This window comes from Saccopteryx leptura, chromosome 7 (genome assembly GCF_036850995.1).
Source record: "Saccopteryx leptura isolate mSacLep1 chromosome 7, mSacLep1_pri_phased_curated, whole genome shotgun sequence".
In the NCBI taxonomy this organism is placed as follows: Eukaryota; Metazoa; Chordata; class Mammalia; order Chiroptera; family Emballonuridae; genus Saccopteryx; species Saccopteryx leptura.
Window position 1 is genome coordinate 20,700,317 of NC_089509.1, and position 17,708 is coordinate 20,718,024.

The window sequence follows — 17,708 nt, forward strand, 5'->3', positions numbered from 1 at the left end:
ACTGGGTTGGCTGGAAGCTCTGTTTAAATCTGGGACCCTGACTGATGGAGCAGCCATTCTTTGAAACACTTCTATTTCCTAGGCATAAGGAAAGAAAAAATGGCAAATTACACTAGGGCTCTTAAAGCTTTCACCTAGAAGTAACAAGTTCATTTCTGCTCATATTTCATTGCCTAAAACAAATTATAAGATTACAGCGGGTCCTCGGGTTACAACACAGTTCCATTCCTACGACAGTGATGTAACCTGAATTTTGGTGTAAATTTAAATATACCCTAGCGTAAGTTATTTATCCTAACACAGTTATAAAATCATAATCTAGAACATAAAAACACAACTAAGCCACAGAAAAAGGAAAATGACATAAATATTCTGTATTGTACAGTGCACTGTGAATTCTTCCTTCCACATGCAACCAAACTACTTCGTCTACGTTGTCTGTAAGTACAACACTAAAGACGTAAGCCGAAACACTCATGTCTTAATTTTTTTTAAAGTTTTTATGGGAGTGAGCATCATAAACTCTAAACATTGTGTGTCCAGACTGTCCTAACCCAAGGACCCCTGTATTCCTAACCTTAAGAGTCAAGGGAGTGCAATTATATCAATACTATGTATCTAGAACCAAAACCTAAAATATTTGGGGGATAGCACCGACAAATATAATGCATGCTCTGAGAAAAGTTCAGCTTTGTAAACTTCCAAAGGCAATGTAGAGAATATTTTGTATAATTTAAGATATTCTAAGTTCAAGGAGATATAATGGGAGGACTGCATGCAGGCTCTGACAGCCACCGTTCTAAGAATCACTTGGTAATATTGGCTTGTCAACAATTTGTATATCTTTGTAATGTTTCAAATGCCAAGTTTATAATGTGGTTAAAGAATTCAGTCACTTTCATTTCAACAGCACTTATTTGCAGTAATGATAGAAACCACTTAGTATATACATTCCTAATTGAGCAATGCAGACTGTTCTGTGTGTAGTGATCTCTTTGTCCCTAATAGCCTCAGTATTTCTAAGAGAAGAACATCTTTCTTATCTGCCTGGAGAAACCAGGCTGAAATTCTGTCTATATGAACAATTGGAGATACCTTCTTGATGAAATTGTCTGAACAATTCAACTTAAAATATCAGTTCTTTATATGATTTGGTTGACTGCTTAATTTTACATTGATACATTTAGTTATAGCAAGTGAACCAGGTCAAACAGTCAAAAACTTGTTTCTACCACCAATTATGCCAGTAAATATTTTCACATGAATTACTTAAAAAATTGGAGCCAGAATCCATTTATATTACCTCAAATTGTCATATATTTTTATGTATATTTGTATCATATAATTTAAAGAACAAATTATGTATCATTTTTTCTCATTAATAAGACTAGTCTCTTCCAAAATATATATAAATTTCTTTAAAAAGAGCGTTTGATTTTTCTACTTTGTCATCCAGCACTAAGGAGAACATTCTGGGGCCATAATAATGACTTTTTTATCTACCTAATAATGAGCCGAGTATCACAGTCAAGTCTGGTTTTCAGTTCCTTTGTTATTTCTGACAAGTCTATCAAATGAGGCTTTTGGCCCCAGTGACCTTGAATCAATATCTAAAATAAAATGCACCAGTAAATTACATTTTTGATTATTATTGGGTGATGGGCATACAACATAATCAACAGTTCAAAAGCAATAGAAAATTTTACCTGAAACTTATGTATTCTTACTGGTCAATGCCACACCATTAAATTTAATTTTCTAAATAAAATTTTTAAAAAGTGGTTTATTCTTAGATGATGTTTTTCAGGTAAATGTAACAAAATTTAAGAAATAATTATGCTGTGGAATATATTTGAGTTTTATGGAATTCAGGAAAATATCTTTTGTCAATATAATTATTTAAATTTTGTATAATTTCTAAATCAGCACTATTTCTGGTATCTGATTAGGTTTTAGGTCCAAATAAGATAATTTCTTATCTGTAGTACTATGGTACCACATTTTATAATGTAGTACACATCATTTTATGATGTTTAACATTACAGAGTCTATGCTGACTAGGTTTTATATATGCAGTAAAAATATTTTTCTACTAGTAAATGGCATTTTTGAAATATTTATTTAAATAAAATTTAAAAAGAAGAGATATGATAAATTAGATGCTTTCCAACTCTTTCCTCTCAGATTTCACAGAGGCCTAAAGAAGGTGGGAGCCATCTTTGAAAGAATGTAACTGCTATTCATGGACATTATTCCCAGGCCAAAATATACAGTTTCCAAAGCAAGATGGCAACATTATTGGGGTTGATGTTTCCACACACTAATGGATTGAGATTTTAAATAAATTTCTAATACTTCCAGTCTTGCTTTGAATACAATGTCAAAGTATTGATCTAATTTTTCAAATTGTCTTTCCGCAACTATGTCAGAAACACCTTCCACCATTTTCCACACCTCTTCTAAACAAATATACACTTTAAACTACTCTGATTTAAATCATCAGATACTTTTTAGCATGGTGCATTACTAGATAAATAGTAGCACTAAAATATATAAATTAAAACAGTAGATCTTTAAATACTGAGCAGTGAAAATATATTATTTTAACTCAGGAGTTTCTCCCAGAGCTTCACTTTGAAGTGGAGAAGAGACAATCAGCATTTTCTTCATCTTTTCTCTGTCTTATTTTCAGTGTTGTTTTTTCATTATTCTAGCAAAATGTCAGTCAGTGGAACATGCACTGTCAAATAGGATGTTTGCCATTACTTTACACAGTAGGAAAATATAAGTAAATTAATCGAGGTTATTTCCTCAGGCCATTAATATCAATATTTTCTTTTTTCTAATCCTTCAAAACAAGGTCCTATCGAGGGAATAATGTGTTAGTACTTGAATGATGGGGAGGAAAATGCACAGCAAGTAATGTCCTTGGCAGCAGTTTTATCAATAAGACTGCCTTATACGTGGAGCAGTGTTTTAACCTTTGTCTGTTTCACTAACCTAATGTGCAGTATTTATGGGTTAGCAATGTAGAATGAAGAGTCATTTTAGATCTTTGGGCTTCAGCCAGCATGGGTATGTCACTAAACAAATTCCTCCAGTTATAACAGAGAGATACTAAACATGGCTCTTATTAGTTTGCCTTTATTAATAATATCTATAGATACTATTTGAGTACCTACTATGTATAATGTATATGGGTTACAAAATCATAATGTTGGATATATGTGCTATAGATAATTCTGTAATAAATACTTCATATGCATACAGATAACTAAAATAGAGCATGAAAACATCCCCAGGCTAAGTAATATGATGGTCCAAGCAATGTATTCTGCATATTGAATGTAGTATAAATATTTTTGGTAGAAAAATTGCTTCTTACATAGCAATTGGATTTAGATTTATGAATGTTTCCAGAGATGCTATTCTGTGATATATTTTCTGTAAAGACAAAATTTTTTTTAAACTTTTTTTTTTTTTTTAGATTTTATTTATTCATTATAGAAAGGGGAGAAAGAGAGATAGAGAGAGAAGGGGGGAGGAGCAGGAAGCATCAACTCCCATATGTGCCTTGACCAGGCAAGCCCAGGGTTTTGAACCAGCAACCTCAGCGTTTCCAGGTTGATGCTTTGTCCACTGCACCACCACAGGTCAGGCCAGTAAATACATTTTTAAAACATTAGTGAAGTTTCCATAGTCAGGAATTTGAGTTCTCCTCTGGCAGGTTAACCTTATATGTTGCCACAGTTGATCATATTCTGTTGCCAAAAATTGTAAGTATTAAGTATGTGGGTAAAAACTAATCCTTTCAGTTATGAGATAAGCACAAGAATATGCAATTAAAATGGTTTTCCTTTGGGGTATACTCTAGCATGAATACAACTTTCTTGGAAAATAAATGTCACTGTTGCTTAGTCCTCTTGAATTTCAAAACTATTTTGTGCTCATTGAATTTATGACCTTGACTTTCATAGAGACCCTCTGGGTTTATGTCTTATCAGAAGAAAAAATAAATAAAACTGTATTAAAGACACTTTAATTAAAATCCTTCAATATGCAAATATAATAAAAATAACTTAAAATCTCATTGAATTAAAAGGCTACTTAATACAAAATTTGCTTTTACATAGGATCTATATAGGCGTTCATATATTTAAATGTTATATGAGTATACACACATTTATTTTATATTAAACATAATTTTATAGTTATATTTATCTTAGATGAATATAAAAATGACTTTACATTCTCCAAATAACTCATTGAAAAACAAAAATACAAACATCTAAGAATCATCAGGAAGATCTTTCTGGAGTTGAAAAAAAATGCTCCACTTGAGGTTGTTAAAAAATGAATTATCTACTGTTTATCATAACTGAAATTCTGCAGTCATTTCTAAGGAATATTGATCACTGTTTTAGAATTAAGTATTAAGTACATAGTAAAACCAAATATAGGATTAAATAGAGGCCATAGGTGTTACTTAATTTTACAGAGAATCTGAGTCACAAAATGATTCCATTTGCTACTGACTGAAAAGAGCAGTGCCAGTAATTCAGTGGAATTAACTCCCATGACATTCAGGAAACCAGGTCCTGAACACATTTGGAGAAAATTAAGTGGTGAAAAGCACCCTATATAGAAAAGTGGCTGCCATTCCCATTGTAGTATGAAGAGAGAAGATATAAGATGGGAATGTATACAGATATAATCCTAGGAAATTGAAGGAGTTATTTTTCTTCTTTTTTTTCTGAGAAAGAAGAGGTGGGGGTCTTAAAAGTCTGAAGACAGGTTGCGAGGGTATGAAAAGCTTTAATGTGGAATGGAACTGAGAAGAAAATACAGAAGAACCATGAGGTAGTATGAGAACTTGGTTGAAAAGACTACACAGTGCAATCACCAGTGTTTATTAGATTTGTATTTTCATCTCTGCTTAGCGGTCAGTGTTAAGCACAAAGTAGGAAAACAGTTGGACCGATGTAGGTCTGAAGTTTTGCCAGCCTGGCATGGCAGAAAAACAATGCAGCCAGGTGGTCAATTATATTGACATGAGAGTAGTTGAAGTAATGAACCAGGAAGGCTAAGCTGGGTAGAGAAAGAGTAGGATTGCATGAGAAATGGCATAAATATTATTGGAGAAAATCAGTAGTCTACGTGGACAGATTTCAAGACAGAGAGGGAATGGCAGGAGCAAAACAATTAGAAATGTGGTTCTCAGCTTTGACTAAGCCTCAGACTCCCCAGAGGCTCTCTGAAAATGACCAGTGCCTGGACCCATCTTCTGAGATTCTGGTCAGATTGGTTTATATTGTAACCTGGGCAATGGGAATGTATTTTACAGTCAAGTTGAAAACCCTTGTTTAGAACTTCTTGTGAAGAATGTTACAGTTTTTGCAAAGCAGTTGGCACTTTATTATCAAGGCAATGAAGAATCAGCAAATTTTTAAAATAAATTGGGTAAATCATGTATTTTATATTTTTTAAGATAATTTTTAAAAATCTATTTTTTCATTATAGTTGATGTAGCTTAAGAAGAATGACCTTTTCCTATGAGTGACTAATTATAACAGACTGCTTAGGGCAAGGGAGGCTAGTGGAGAGACTCTTGCAGTATTCTGGACCGGAAGCAGTAAGATCTCGAACCAGGGACTGACAAAAGACTTGTAGGATAGGGGATGTCTTTGTGACACTTTAATATAACAAGTTATTACACCTAATAATATATGTGTAAAATGGAAGGGGGTCAAAGATGACTGTGAGATTTTTTATTTTGGATATTCTGTTAGTTTTCAGTTGCATCACAAATTACCTCAGACTTAGCTCAAAATATTTATTATCTCAGTTCCCAAGGGTCAAGAGTACAGGCATGGTTTCACTAGGTTCTCTGCTTAAGAGTCTTGCCAGGCTACAGTCAATGCGTGGGCCAAGGTTAAGGTTTCAGCAGAGGCTTGATTGGGGAAAACTCCCCTTCTCAGCTCCCTTGGACTTCTTGGAAGAATTAATCGCCATGTGCCTACAGGGCCGAGACCCCTGTTTTCTTGCTGCTAACAGCCAGGATGCCCTCAGGTTCTGGAGGCTGCTCTCAGTCCCCCACTATGTGGCCACTCCATAAGCATTTTATAGCATGCTTGTTTTCTTTCACAAGGCCCACAGGAGAATCTTTCTCCACAGAAACGGTCCAGTCACTCTTTTAAGGTTTTCCATGTGATTATCTAGCACTCTCAGGATGATCTCCCTTCTGATTAACTCAGAATAAACCGACTTGGCCTGGTACTTATATCTGTGAGTTCCCTTCTCCTTTGCCACACACTGGAACCTAATCATGGGAGTGCCATCCTATCATATTCACAGGTCCTGCCCAAATTCAAGGGGAAGAGATAATACAGGCATAGACATCAGTATAGTAATCAGATATGTTGCAGTAAATTCAGATAAAGAATATAAAAAAGTTAGAATGTTTTAGGAGGAAATTAATAGCCTCATTTTAAACATGTTGAATTTGGGCATAATTGGGGACATCCAATCAGAGAAGATGAGTAGAGAGGATCAGTAGAGAGATCAGAATTAAAAATATATGTTTGATAGTGATTCTTTGAGGTGCTGGTTAAATAATGAGATTATCTAGAAAAAGACTGTAGCAAGAACTGAGCTGAGTACAAGAGAAAGACAAGTTAAGCTAGAACACCTGGGTCTGTATTCCAACCCATATCGCTTGATTTTAGTCACTATCTCATTAGACAATCTTTCTCTGCATCTCTACTTTCTCCTTTCAATAATATCTTGTTCTTTCTAATTTGTGGTCCACTCCATGTCCTCCCCATTCCAAGTCACAATACCTGGAAGTGAGAATTAAAAGCTTTCTTTCTGAAAGCCTTTCAGATCACAGGCTCTAACAAAGATTGACTCTGTCATGCTCTGTCTCCAGATGGAATTATAGGAATGGTGGGATACAAGGCCAGTGAAAAGAGAGAGATGGTCTCAGTAGCCCTGAACTGACTCATTTCTTCTTATCAGAAAGCAGGACTAACAGTGCACTTTTCCCTGCTCTTTCCATCCCAGAATTGTCTATGAAGTAAAAAGATGGCACATATTTGGATTGCAGATGTAACCATATATATATCTGAGAACTTTTGTCTGTTTATTGGAGTAGAAAACTGTCAAAGTGTCAGTATTTTTGAGAAACTTGAGCTCAAATAATGGAACAGGAAATGAATTAGATTAGTGCATTTTTATCAGATTTTCCTCCTTTCTCTTGAATCTTTTTCTTTCAGGTTATATTCAAGAAGAATGTGTCATCCCCTGCCCGTTTGACTGCAAGTTAAGTGACTGGTCCAACTGGGGGTCTTGCAGTTCATCTTGTGGGATTGGAGTAAGAATTCGATCCAAATGGCTGAAAGAAAAACCATACAATGGAGGTCGTCCATGTCCCAAATTAGATCTCAAGAATCAGGTAAAGTGCATGGAAAGGCAAATACAAAGCTAAATATTTATTTATTTTATTATTTTCTATTGAAATTGAAGCCATTCTTTTGTTACAAGCAGCTCATAAAGGGCTATCACAAGTTCAAAAAAGGGCTTCAGTAGACAGAAATTAATATAATAAATTAGTAATAGAAGCCTTGGCCACTCCTAGGTAATGTTGAATTCAGTGTTGATATTAGCAGTCATAATATTTACAAAAAATAAATCCAATTGATTTTAAATAATCGAGTATAATTTGATTATTTTTGATATTTTAAAAGTGATGTGTGTACACACACACACACACATACACACACCTATGTACTAATGTTGAAAGAATATCAATTACTTTATGGCTGTAAATATAGTTACTGATCTCATACTTAAAAAAGAGTATTTTATATTCCCTTCACCTAATTCTTTATGCTAATTAATTATTGTTCTCAGCCTAGCCAGTGTTTCCATAGCTCTTTATGTCTCTTCTGAGGTATTTCTCTACCTGTTTCCCAGAAAGTCAAAGATGCTTTCATAAATGGAACCCTGAAGGATACCCTTCCATATAGATGTCTAATAAAGGGCCATCCTAAGCAATCAAAGTGGATTTGAATATTTCAGTTGACTTTACTCATATGACAGAGTCTAAGATTTAGTTAAAAATTATAATAAAAACTAAATTTTGCCCTGGCCGGTTGGCTCAGTGGTAGAGCATCGGCCTGGCATGCAGGAGTCTGGGGTTCGATTCCCGTCAGGGCACACAGGAGAAGCACCCATCTGCTTCTCCACCCCTCCCCCTCTCCTTCCTCTCTGTCTCTCACTTCCCCTCCCGCAGCCAAGGCTCCATTGGAATAAAGTTGGCCTGGTGCTGAGGATGGCTCTGTGGCCTCTGCCTCAGGTGCTAGAATGGCTCTGGTTGCAACAAACACCCCAGATGGGTGGAGTATCAGCCCCTGGTGGGCATGCCGGATGGATCCCCATCGGGCGCATGTGGGAGTCTGTCTGCCTCCCTGTTTCCAACTTCAGAAAAATACAAAAAAAAACAAAAACAAACAAACCTAAGAAGAAGAAGAAAAAAATAACAACTAAATTTTATCCCACAATTGCATACTGACTATCTGATTAAGGCTGATGTTTATATTTTAATCTAGTTAAATAGATGGAGAACAAGATAATGACAGTCAAAAGTTCTAATTATTCTTAAGAGGTGAAGTGTGTTTTATAAGGGTATGTAGAGCCTTTATACTCCTGAACTGCTTTAACAGAATAGCTACATAGGTTTCTATTACTTATTCTAGTATATTAATTTCTGTCCTCTTAACCCCCCCCTTTTTTTTTTTTTTTGGTATTTTTCTGAAGCTGGAAACAGGGAGAGACAGTCAGACAGACTCCCGCATGTGCCCGACCGGGATCCACCCGTCACGCCCACCAGGGGGGCGACGCTCTGCCCACCAGGGGGCGTCGCTCTGTTGCGACCAGAGCCACTCCAGTGCCTGGGGCAGAGGCCGAGGAGCCATCCCCAGCACCCGGGCCATCTTTGCTCCAATGGAACCTCGCTCCAGGAGGGGAAGAGAGAGACAGAGAGGAAGGAGAGGGTGAGGGGTGGAGAAGCAGATGGGCGCTTCTCCTGTGTGCCCTGGCCGGGAATCGAACCCGGGACTCCTGCACACCAGGCCGACGCTCTACCACTGAGCCAACTGGCCAGGGCCTTAACCCCATTTTTTATTAGACTTTCTGTATAGGTTGTTTAATGAAAGAGAAAGCCATGCATCTATTTATAATTAATTTGGATTGCATGTCTAGTCCTGTGTACTAGATTTACATACCCTTTATCAGTTCAAGACCAATACCTCTAGCTAGTTTTATTTTAGGTTTTGACATAGGGCACATAACTCATCAAAAATGAAAACTTATCATTCCAACAAAAATACTTAAGTTCTAAAACAGGGTAGACTGTGATGCATCTCATATTTTAAGGTTACATGGCAAAATAATGACCCAGATTTTTCCCTCAGAGCAAATGTAAACCTATTGGGGAAAACAAGACAAAAGATCATGAAGTCAACATAAAATTTGCGCAAAAGCTCCACAGGTACAATAGTTTGGGGAAGGGAAGATTAATGATGATTAGTAAAGAGATTTGATTAATGGGAGGGAGGTAGAACAGAGATAATCTGAGGAGATAAACCTTACTTCAGTACAAAGAAAGCAGTAACAGGTTTATTCATGGTTAGAAGGAAGACTTTCAAGTAAATACTCTGTATGAAGATTATTTGACCATCCTTCTGAGAATTTCCTGGCATTTAAAATGGAAAATAGGCCTGACCTGTGGTGGCGCAGTGGATAAAGCGTCGACCTGGAATGCTGAGGTTGCCGGTTCAAAACCCTGGGCTTGCCTGGTCAAGGCACATATGGGAGTTGATGCTTCCTGCTCCTCCCCCTGTTCTATCTCTTTCCTCTCTCCCTCTCTCTGTCTCTCCAATAAAAATGGATAAGTAAAATCTTTAAAAATAAATAAATAAAATAAAATGGAAAATAACTACTAAGACTTTATCATTATAAATAATGTGTGATAATTCTTATATTTTTCTCAAAAGCATCAATAGAAGCTAAATCTTTATAACACTAGTATTAAACACTAATTTTAATGCTAATTTTATAAAATAAGAAATTATCAAAAGAATAAAAGAGCTTTATTTGAGCATAGACTTTAAGACAATATTTGCAGCATGCAAGGGTGAATTTGCAGAAATTCGTCTATCAAATATGAAAGTTCAAATAAGGTAAATATAATTGGAATTCTGTTGTGATTTAAAGAAAACCTGTTCTAAACATTTCATTGACATATAAAACTTGTAACCTTAAGTAGTACAAACTACAAATTAACCCCAATTTCAACAATAATTTAGATAAATTCCATTAATTAAAATTAAGTTCAGGTGGGCCTATCTGCAGGCAATGTTTCTTTTAATTTTAAGAAAGGCATTATAACATCCCAAAGACATTTGTTTGTTGTGATGTCTAGAAATGAATTCTGAGATTTAATGATCAATAATGAAATTTAGAATGGTCTATATTCTAATATAAAGAGGTATCAGATATCTAGTATGTATTTGGCTTAATTAAATTTGAATAGAAATATTTCACCTTAGTCCATACATTATGTTTTAACATAAGTTCATTGATCATAGCAATAAGTAATAAGCACTCTCTCTCACTTGTAAGTCTGTTAATGGTAAGGGAAGATACTAATGTGAAAAATCCCAAATTTAAAAGAAACTCTCCTCAGAACAATTTCTTTTCTAAAGCAGGCACATAGTGACCTGTAAGTATATTTGTGGAGAGCCACCTGTGGTGCCTTTCTCTTATATGTGGTACAACCCCCTGCATGTGTGTGTTATGTCATGTCATCTATATAGAATTATTTTGAACTTATCCACATTCGCTTAATCTATATAGAATTATTTTGAATTTATCCACATTCGCTTAATTCATTTGAAAACAAATATGGTTGTGAGTTATTTTCATTATTGAGGAACTATCCCCAAGCTTCTGATATTTATGGCGACTCTCCTTTAGGAGAGCCCGCTATTTGTTTTTCTAAGCTGGAAATATGGTCTAGTTAGAGGTGCACCCACTGGAGGCTCTTTTGTAAAGTTCAATTTTACTATTGGCCATAAGACATTTGTCTTCTTTCCAATTGGTTTTTAGATTTAGATTTATTTTTCTATTTTTGGAATCATATTACTACTCTATCATTCATTCACCCATAAGAGCTTAAATATATGTATAACTCAATCAGTATGAGGCACATATCTTTAGTGTGTGAGGAAAATTCAATATATGTCAGATTGAGCATAACATACTGTTTGTATAAAAATATTAAACCTTCTTTTGTGTATGTATTGCCTATTATGCATATGCCTGTTTCAATGGTAGTATACCTGCATATGCTTATTCATTTTCCTCCTCTGTTTCTCTTTAGGTCTTTTGGGGGCAAAGGCTGTCTTTATCCTTTTGTAATGCATTCAAACCCCTAGTACATTGTCAAATTATATTCATTGGATGTTTAATTTTTAAAGAAGCCTTTTTTCTGGATTAGTGGTTAGATAGGTTCATAGAAAGACAAACTATATTACAATTCTGGTCTCTTTTGGTGTGATTATTTCATTCAAATTCTCAAAAACATGAGCTATTCTAGAGGGAAGAAATAAGAACCTCCAAATATTTACTGCCCAGAGTCTTTCAAGACCTGCCTGAAAAATCCTGGGTGTTTGGATCCCCGCTTAAATCTAACTCAGTGAGAGAAGTGGAAAAGTTTGTATTACTTAACATACACAAGCTCATGAACTGTTCTGAATCTGTTAGTAAAATCAATATTTATAATTTATCATAAAACACCTCCCTTTTAAACCAAAACCTACCAACATGATAGCTCTTTCTCTGGAAGTGCCAAAATGACAGCAAAGTACTTGAGTAGCTTTCTGCTAAGAGTATTTGTGATGCTAAATAACTACAGCATGCAGTTTACCCAAAGCTCTTATCTAAGTGGAAAACGTCTTCTAAATAGTTTAATGGATCATCATATCAGCTGGTTGATGCCCTTGACACTACTGCGTATAATAAAATACATAATACATTTTAATTTACTACAGTCTATAATGTGTTGGGTGGATTTAAGTGCACTTGTACTATATATTTTTGTCATCTTTTTTCTTTTGGAATTCTGCTTAATAGAAGATTAAATATGGATATATTAATGCTTCATTGGACTTACATTTCCCTTTATGAGTTCTTCACACAATTGAAGGCAAGAGATTCCAGAAAATTATACCGTGTTTATATGTTACAAATATGTTTTCACAGTATGTTTGAATAAAAATCTTAGACTGAGATTCATTTCCTATGCTTTTAGAAATGCATGCTATCTATGTAAATACATTTTTGAAAGAGGTTTTATTCTGCTTGCAACAGCCTGAGAGGGTACACATTAAATATGTGTGATCTCTAGAAACAATTGATATTTTCAAGGTGTATCTTCTCCCTGAAGAGAAGTGGCCTATATTTGAAAATGATGAGTATAATGCATTTTATTTTTTATAGCATTTTACTTTTCATGGCAGGGTAATAATGTTTTAAAAAATACCTTTTCCTCAAATATATACAGATATATTTTAGCATGAACATTTCTTCTTTAGAAGAAGGCTTTTGAATGAAAAGTTATTTGTATAGAAAGATAGTTTTGGCTTATTTTAGAACTGCTTCATTAATTATTAGCAGCATGTTAGGATAGAGAAATAGGGTAACTGTCATTCTATTTGAATGTGTGTTTACCCAAGAAAATGTGGCGACACTTAAGGTTTATTTCAATTTAACCAATTTTGGCCTCCTCTTTTCAACTAGCCAGACTTGTACTTATTCTCACCTAATCCAAATCATTCCTGGCACAATACTGATCACTTTGGATTTAGCACTTTGGCAGGAGCGCCAGACTGTAGTGGATTAAGAAGTCTTCTTCTTGAGCATTAATATGGGAGATAGCCCTAGCTTATTCATGATTAAGTACATTCAGGTGTGCTGTTCTTCCATGGGTGGCGGTGGGGGTGGGGGGTGGTTGCATTTTTGGTTTAAGTATGAAATATCATATATCATAGAGCTAAGGGATGCAGAGTGACTTTTCTCAGGGTTATTTAAGATGATTTAATAGAGGCAGATACTCCTAAAACATTTTACCTTTCTCCAACTTAGTAATTATTATCCCAAAGCCCAGGTACACTACACCTCATCTCAGAGGTAGTATGAAACAGCTCCTAAGGGCTAGTGTTCTTCCATTTGTATCCTTTATGCCTGTCTGCCAACTCATACTTTGCTCTCAAGTTGAGACATTGTACTAATGGAGCTGAGTAGACCTCAGAGGAGAGGCAATTTTTCTTTTTGTTCTTGCCCTGTCACCATCCCTAAGAAAAACACTTTTTTCTTCTCAAGAGATTTCTCTCCCCTGCATTTGTATTCACATATCCCCTATTCTTGATCATTCCAAATGCCCCTCGGGCTTCTTAAAATCTTTTGAAACTTTGATCATTTTTCTTGAGAGCTGCCTAAGTCATTGATGAGAAGCAGTTTTTTTGTACGAACTACTCACTCTGTCTTGCATTGAATTGTCTTTTTAACTACAGATATTGCTACTCTGCATGTATTCAAACTCACTTTTAGTTGTTCAAGATATTCTTTGCACAACTAGAAGGCTCTGTGCTAGGCTGTCCCTAGCATGGTTTTCAGGATTGTCTCAGCAGGGATAGCTGTGACATTGTAAAGCCGGCACATTTTTCCACATTTTGTCTTTGGAATTCTCTCAGTGTGCTCCATATCTCATATTATCCTTAGGCCCTGAATTCTTGAACTCCTGAAATATGTAGTATATTAGATAACATCAGCTTTAGCAGAAAATCCCATCATTCGTGTTTGCAATTTTGAAAAACTGTCTTCTTAATCAAGTGCTTCAAGTAGAAATTCTCAAGTACTTTTCTAGAAAGAAATATTGGCAAAACCTACTTTTTATATATTTTCTGAACCATCCTGTCATTTAAACTTTTGAATATAGAATGTACATGTCCTTCCTTCTTTAATGTCTTGAAAGAAGACTATGGATGTGACCATCACTACAAGCTCTTGGTTATACTAAACATTCTTGTTAGAAACTTAAATAGTGGGCTGATGGGAGTATAGCAACTTCTTAAAAATAGAACTTGTTTAAGACCTATTTCAACAGAAGCTTCTAAATGCCAAGCTAATTCTTTTTTTTAATTGAGATATAAGTAACATGTAACATTATGTAAGTTTAAGATGTAGAATGTGTTGGTTTGATACATTTGTATAGTATAATATAATTACCATCATAGGATTATCTAACGCCTCACTCAGGTCACCTGGAAGTGTTTCCATTTTGTGGTGAAAACGTAAGGTCTGGTCTCTTAGGCACATTGAAGTTTATAACAAGGTATCACTAACTATCATCACTGTGCTTGCAGTAGATCACTAGGACTGATTTATCTACCAGTTGTAAACGTGTACCCTTTATATTTTCAAGCTTTTCCCCTATATTAGGTCATAGAAATCAAATTGCCCTGATCCAGACCAGACCCTGATAGATCCCAGCAGAAAAGCATTTACTGAATCATGATTTATATTTTCTACTTAAGAGTCAAGATAAAAAATAGTCTCTCTGAGAAGTGTATCTAAATCTTTGGAAAACCATAGTTCACTTTTTTCAAAACTTTTACTGATTGTAAGAATAGAAAAATTACTGTGGTTTGGAAAAAAGTTGGTATAAAAAGCAGTTTCCCAAGGCCCTGCTCTGAAGACTGGTCAGTCTGGTTACTGTGGACCCAGGAGTGTGTATTTGTTAACAGAGGTTGTTTTGCTGGTTCTTCTGATGGAGCAAGTTGGTGAACCCTACCAGACTGAAGATTCTCAGCACTGAGGCTACTGCTTCTGGTGAGTTTAGCTCAGGGAAAGATTTGCTCTTTGGTTGACTTAGCCTGCCCTTTCCAGTCTAAACAATACACACAAACACAGTTTGTCAGTCAAAGAAAATCTGAGGGAAACTCCGCACCCTAACCCCATCTCATTTTAGAGAAGAAGGGTTTAAGGCTAGAGAGATGATGCTAAGTGTTGTCTAACTTCACCCACTGATGAAATAAGGGGTTAAAAGTCAATCAGGTCTAAAATCAAATGCTACCGAGCCACCAACTAGCTGTGGAAATGTAAGAAAATTATTTCATCTTCCTGAGTCTCAGTTTTGTAATCTGTGAAATGGGTGTAACAATGGCAACTACCTCATACAATTATTGTGTAAATATAAAATGAAAATAAATATGAATTTTCTATATTGTTTCTTTGCATATAGTAAGTGCTTGATAAATATTAGGCAAGATTATTTTTTCTTGGTCTCTGACTTTTAATTTGTTTCAAATTCAGTTTATATTCACCTATAGAATATTGCCTTATAGAACTAAAATATATGGACTGCTTTTCTTTTTACACTTATCTATTCAAATATTTAAAGTCAAATAATTTAGTTGTAATAATTCAGCTTTGCAGCATAGTAAAAGCTAATGTCACTGCTTCCTCTCTGGGACATCTGTTTATTTATTTCTAAACAACTTATTTGGCATTGCGCTACTTTTTTTCTACTGGCAAAAAGGAATATAACTTTTATATATTTATAGCTCTTTTCTTATGAATTTAATAATCTTAGGGTCTTTATATAAATGTTTTTATTAAGGAGTGTAACCAAAAGTTACACAAATCATTATGACTAGAGCTTTAGGAATTTTCACAAAGTGATCTTTCTCATCCAATTATAATCCAAGTCAAGAAATGATATAGTTATTCCTCAATATCCAAGGGGGATTGATTCTGAAACTCTCCTAGAATACCAAAATCTGTGGATGCTCAAATCCCTTATATAAAATTGTGTAGTATTTGCATGTAACCTACATACATCCTTCTATATACTTTAAATCATCTCTAGATTACTAACAATACCTAATACAATGTAGAACCTATATAAATAGTTGTGAAAATATATTTTTTAAGAGAATAGCAACAAGAAAAAAGTCTGTACATGTTCAGTACCAATGCAACCATCCTAGGGCTAACTACATAGTACATGTCAGCAACATGTCAAAACTTTTTTCCCGAATATTTTTGGTGTGAGGTGGTTTGTTGAATCGTTGAATATGGAACCTGTGGCTATAGAGGGCAGATTGTCCATGATCAGTGTCTCAGATGCTCTCTTCGTATCCCATCTCCTTCACTGCCACTTTCTCTTACTATGTAGCACCAATTTTTGGTGTTTACACTATAAATTAGTTTCTGCATACTAAAGCTTGACATAATTGAATTTTGTACTTTGTACTCTGTAAAGCCAGTAGCCGTGGCCACCATCACAGTCGCCTGGCCCATGCAGGTTCGCATTAGATTCAGACAGGCGGTAATGAAACAATGGAACCAAGAACTGGTGGGCCATTAGCTTTCATCCTAGCTTGTACCCAGTGGGCAAGAAATACACACAGTGGGAAAACACATCCCTTTCCATTCAGGGCTCCCAAAGCCACTGACTTATCCAAGTTTCCTAGAATCAAAGGTTTCTAGCTCACCAGCCTTATTCACCTCTGTTCCCCATCTCCTTCTCTCTGCACAAACTGCACAAACTGGATTCTCCCTCAGCATTCCACCATCTTGGCTGCTTCTCCTGGCCTCCTCCACATGGCCTTTTTCTTTTCTCCTTTCTTTGCTCTCTCCTCTAATACTAATTTCAGAAACCAAGAGAGCAAGTTTCCTCTCTGCCCTACTTTATAGTGTAGAAATCAAAACCTTTAATCCAATATACAAACAAGGAAGTCTCTGATACAAAGTCACTTATCTGAGGCATAATGGGATTCCTCATGAGTGTGCACCACCCACATCATGTAATCAGTCAAGGGTGTGGGAAAAGCTTAGTCTTAAAACTAAGCCTCAGGCTATAATGACCAGGCCTGCTTACAGCCTGTCCCCCACACCCAATGTAAACTATAAGCGAACAAACATACATATCATATTTACAAACTTATTTGACCAACATACTCTTATGTCCACCTTTTTTTCTCCTCTACATTGTAAGAGTTAGCCAGGTTGTAAGATGAAGCAATATGATGTTTATTTTTATTTCTTTATGTTATATCCTTGTGTATTGTTGGGCAGATAAAATATATTATGCTCACTTTGTTAAAGATGGCGCTGCCCACGTCGAAGACCGTAGCCCAGGTGATGGTATTGGTTGCCCTTCTTGCTTGAGATGGGCGTGATTATATTAATGTGTGTTGGGGGCGGGCTGTGGGCAGACAGGATCCTTGTAGCCTGGGGTTTGGTTTTGGTACTAAGCATTTCCCACGTTTTTGATGTGGGGCGGTACACTCTCATGAGGAATCCCATTATGCCTCAGATAAGTGACTTTGTATCAGAGACTTCCTTGTTTGTATATTGGATTAAAGGTTTTGATTTGTACACTATAACGTAGGGCAGACAGGGAGTTTGGTCTCTCTTGGTTCCTGAGATTAGCATTAGAGGAGAGAGCAGAGAAAGGAGAGCAGATGAAGGCCACATGGAGGAGGTCAGGAGAAGCAGCCAAGATGACAGAATGCTAAAGGAAAAGCCAGTTTGTGCAGAGAGAAGGAGATGGGAAACAGAGGTGAAACCTTTGATTCTAG

The 17,708-nt window shown here is 35.7% G+C and overlaps 1 protein-coding gene across 1 annotated transcript in view; it reads left to right on the forward strand.

Moving 5' to 3' along the window:
* Positions 1 to 17,708, forward strand: part of THSD7B (thrombospondin type 1 domain containing 7B) — an 891,282-nt gene that overhangs the window by 651,008 nt on the left and 222,566 nt on the right. The window contains exon 14 of the mRNA XM_066346150.1: positions 7,275 to 7,453. Within this exon, the coding sequence (XP_066202247.1) occupies positions 7,275 to 7,453 (179 nt within the window). The remainder of the gene's footprint in view (positions 1 to 7,274; positions 7,454 to 17,708) is intronic.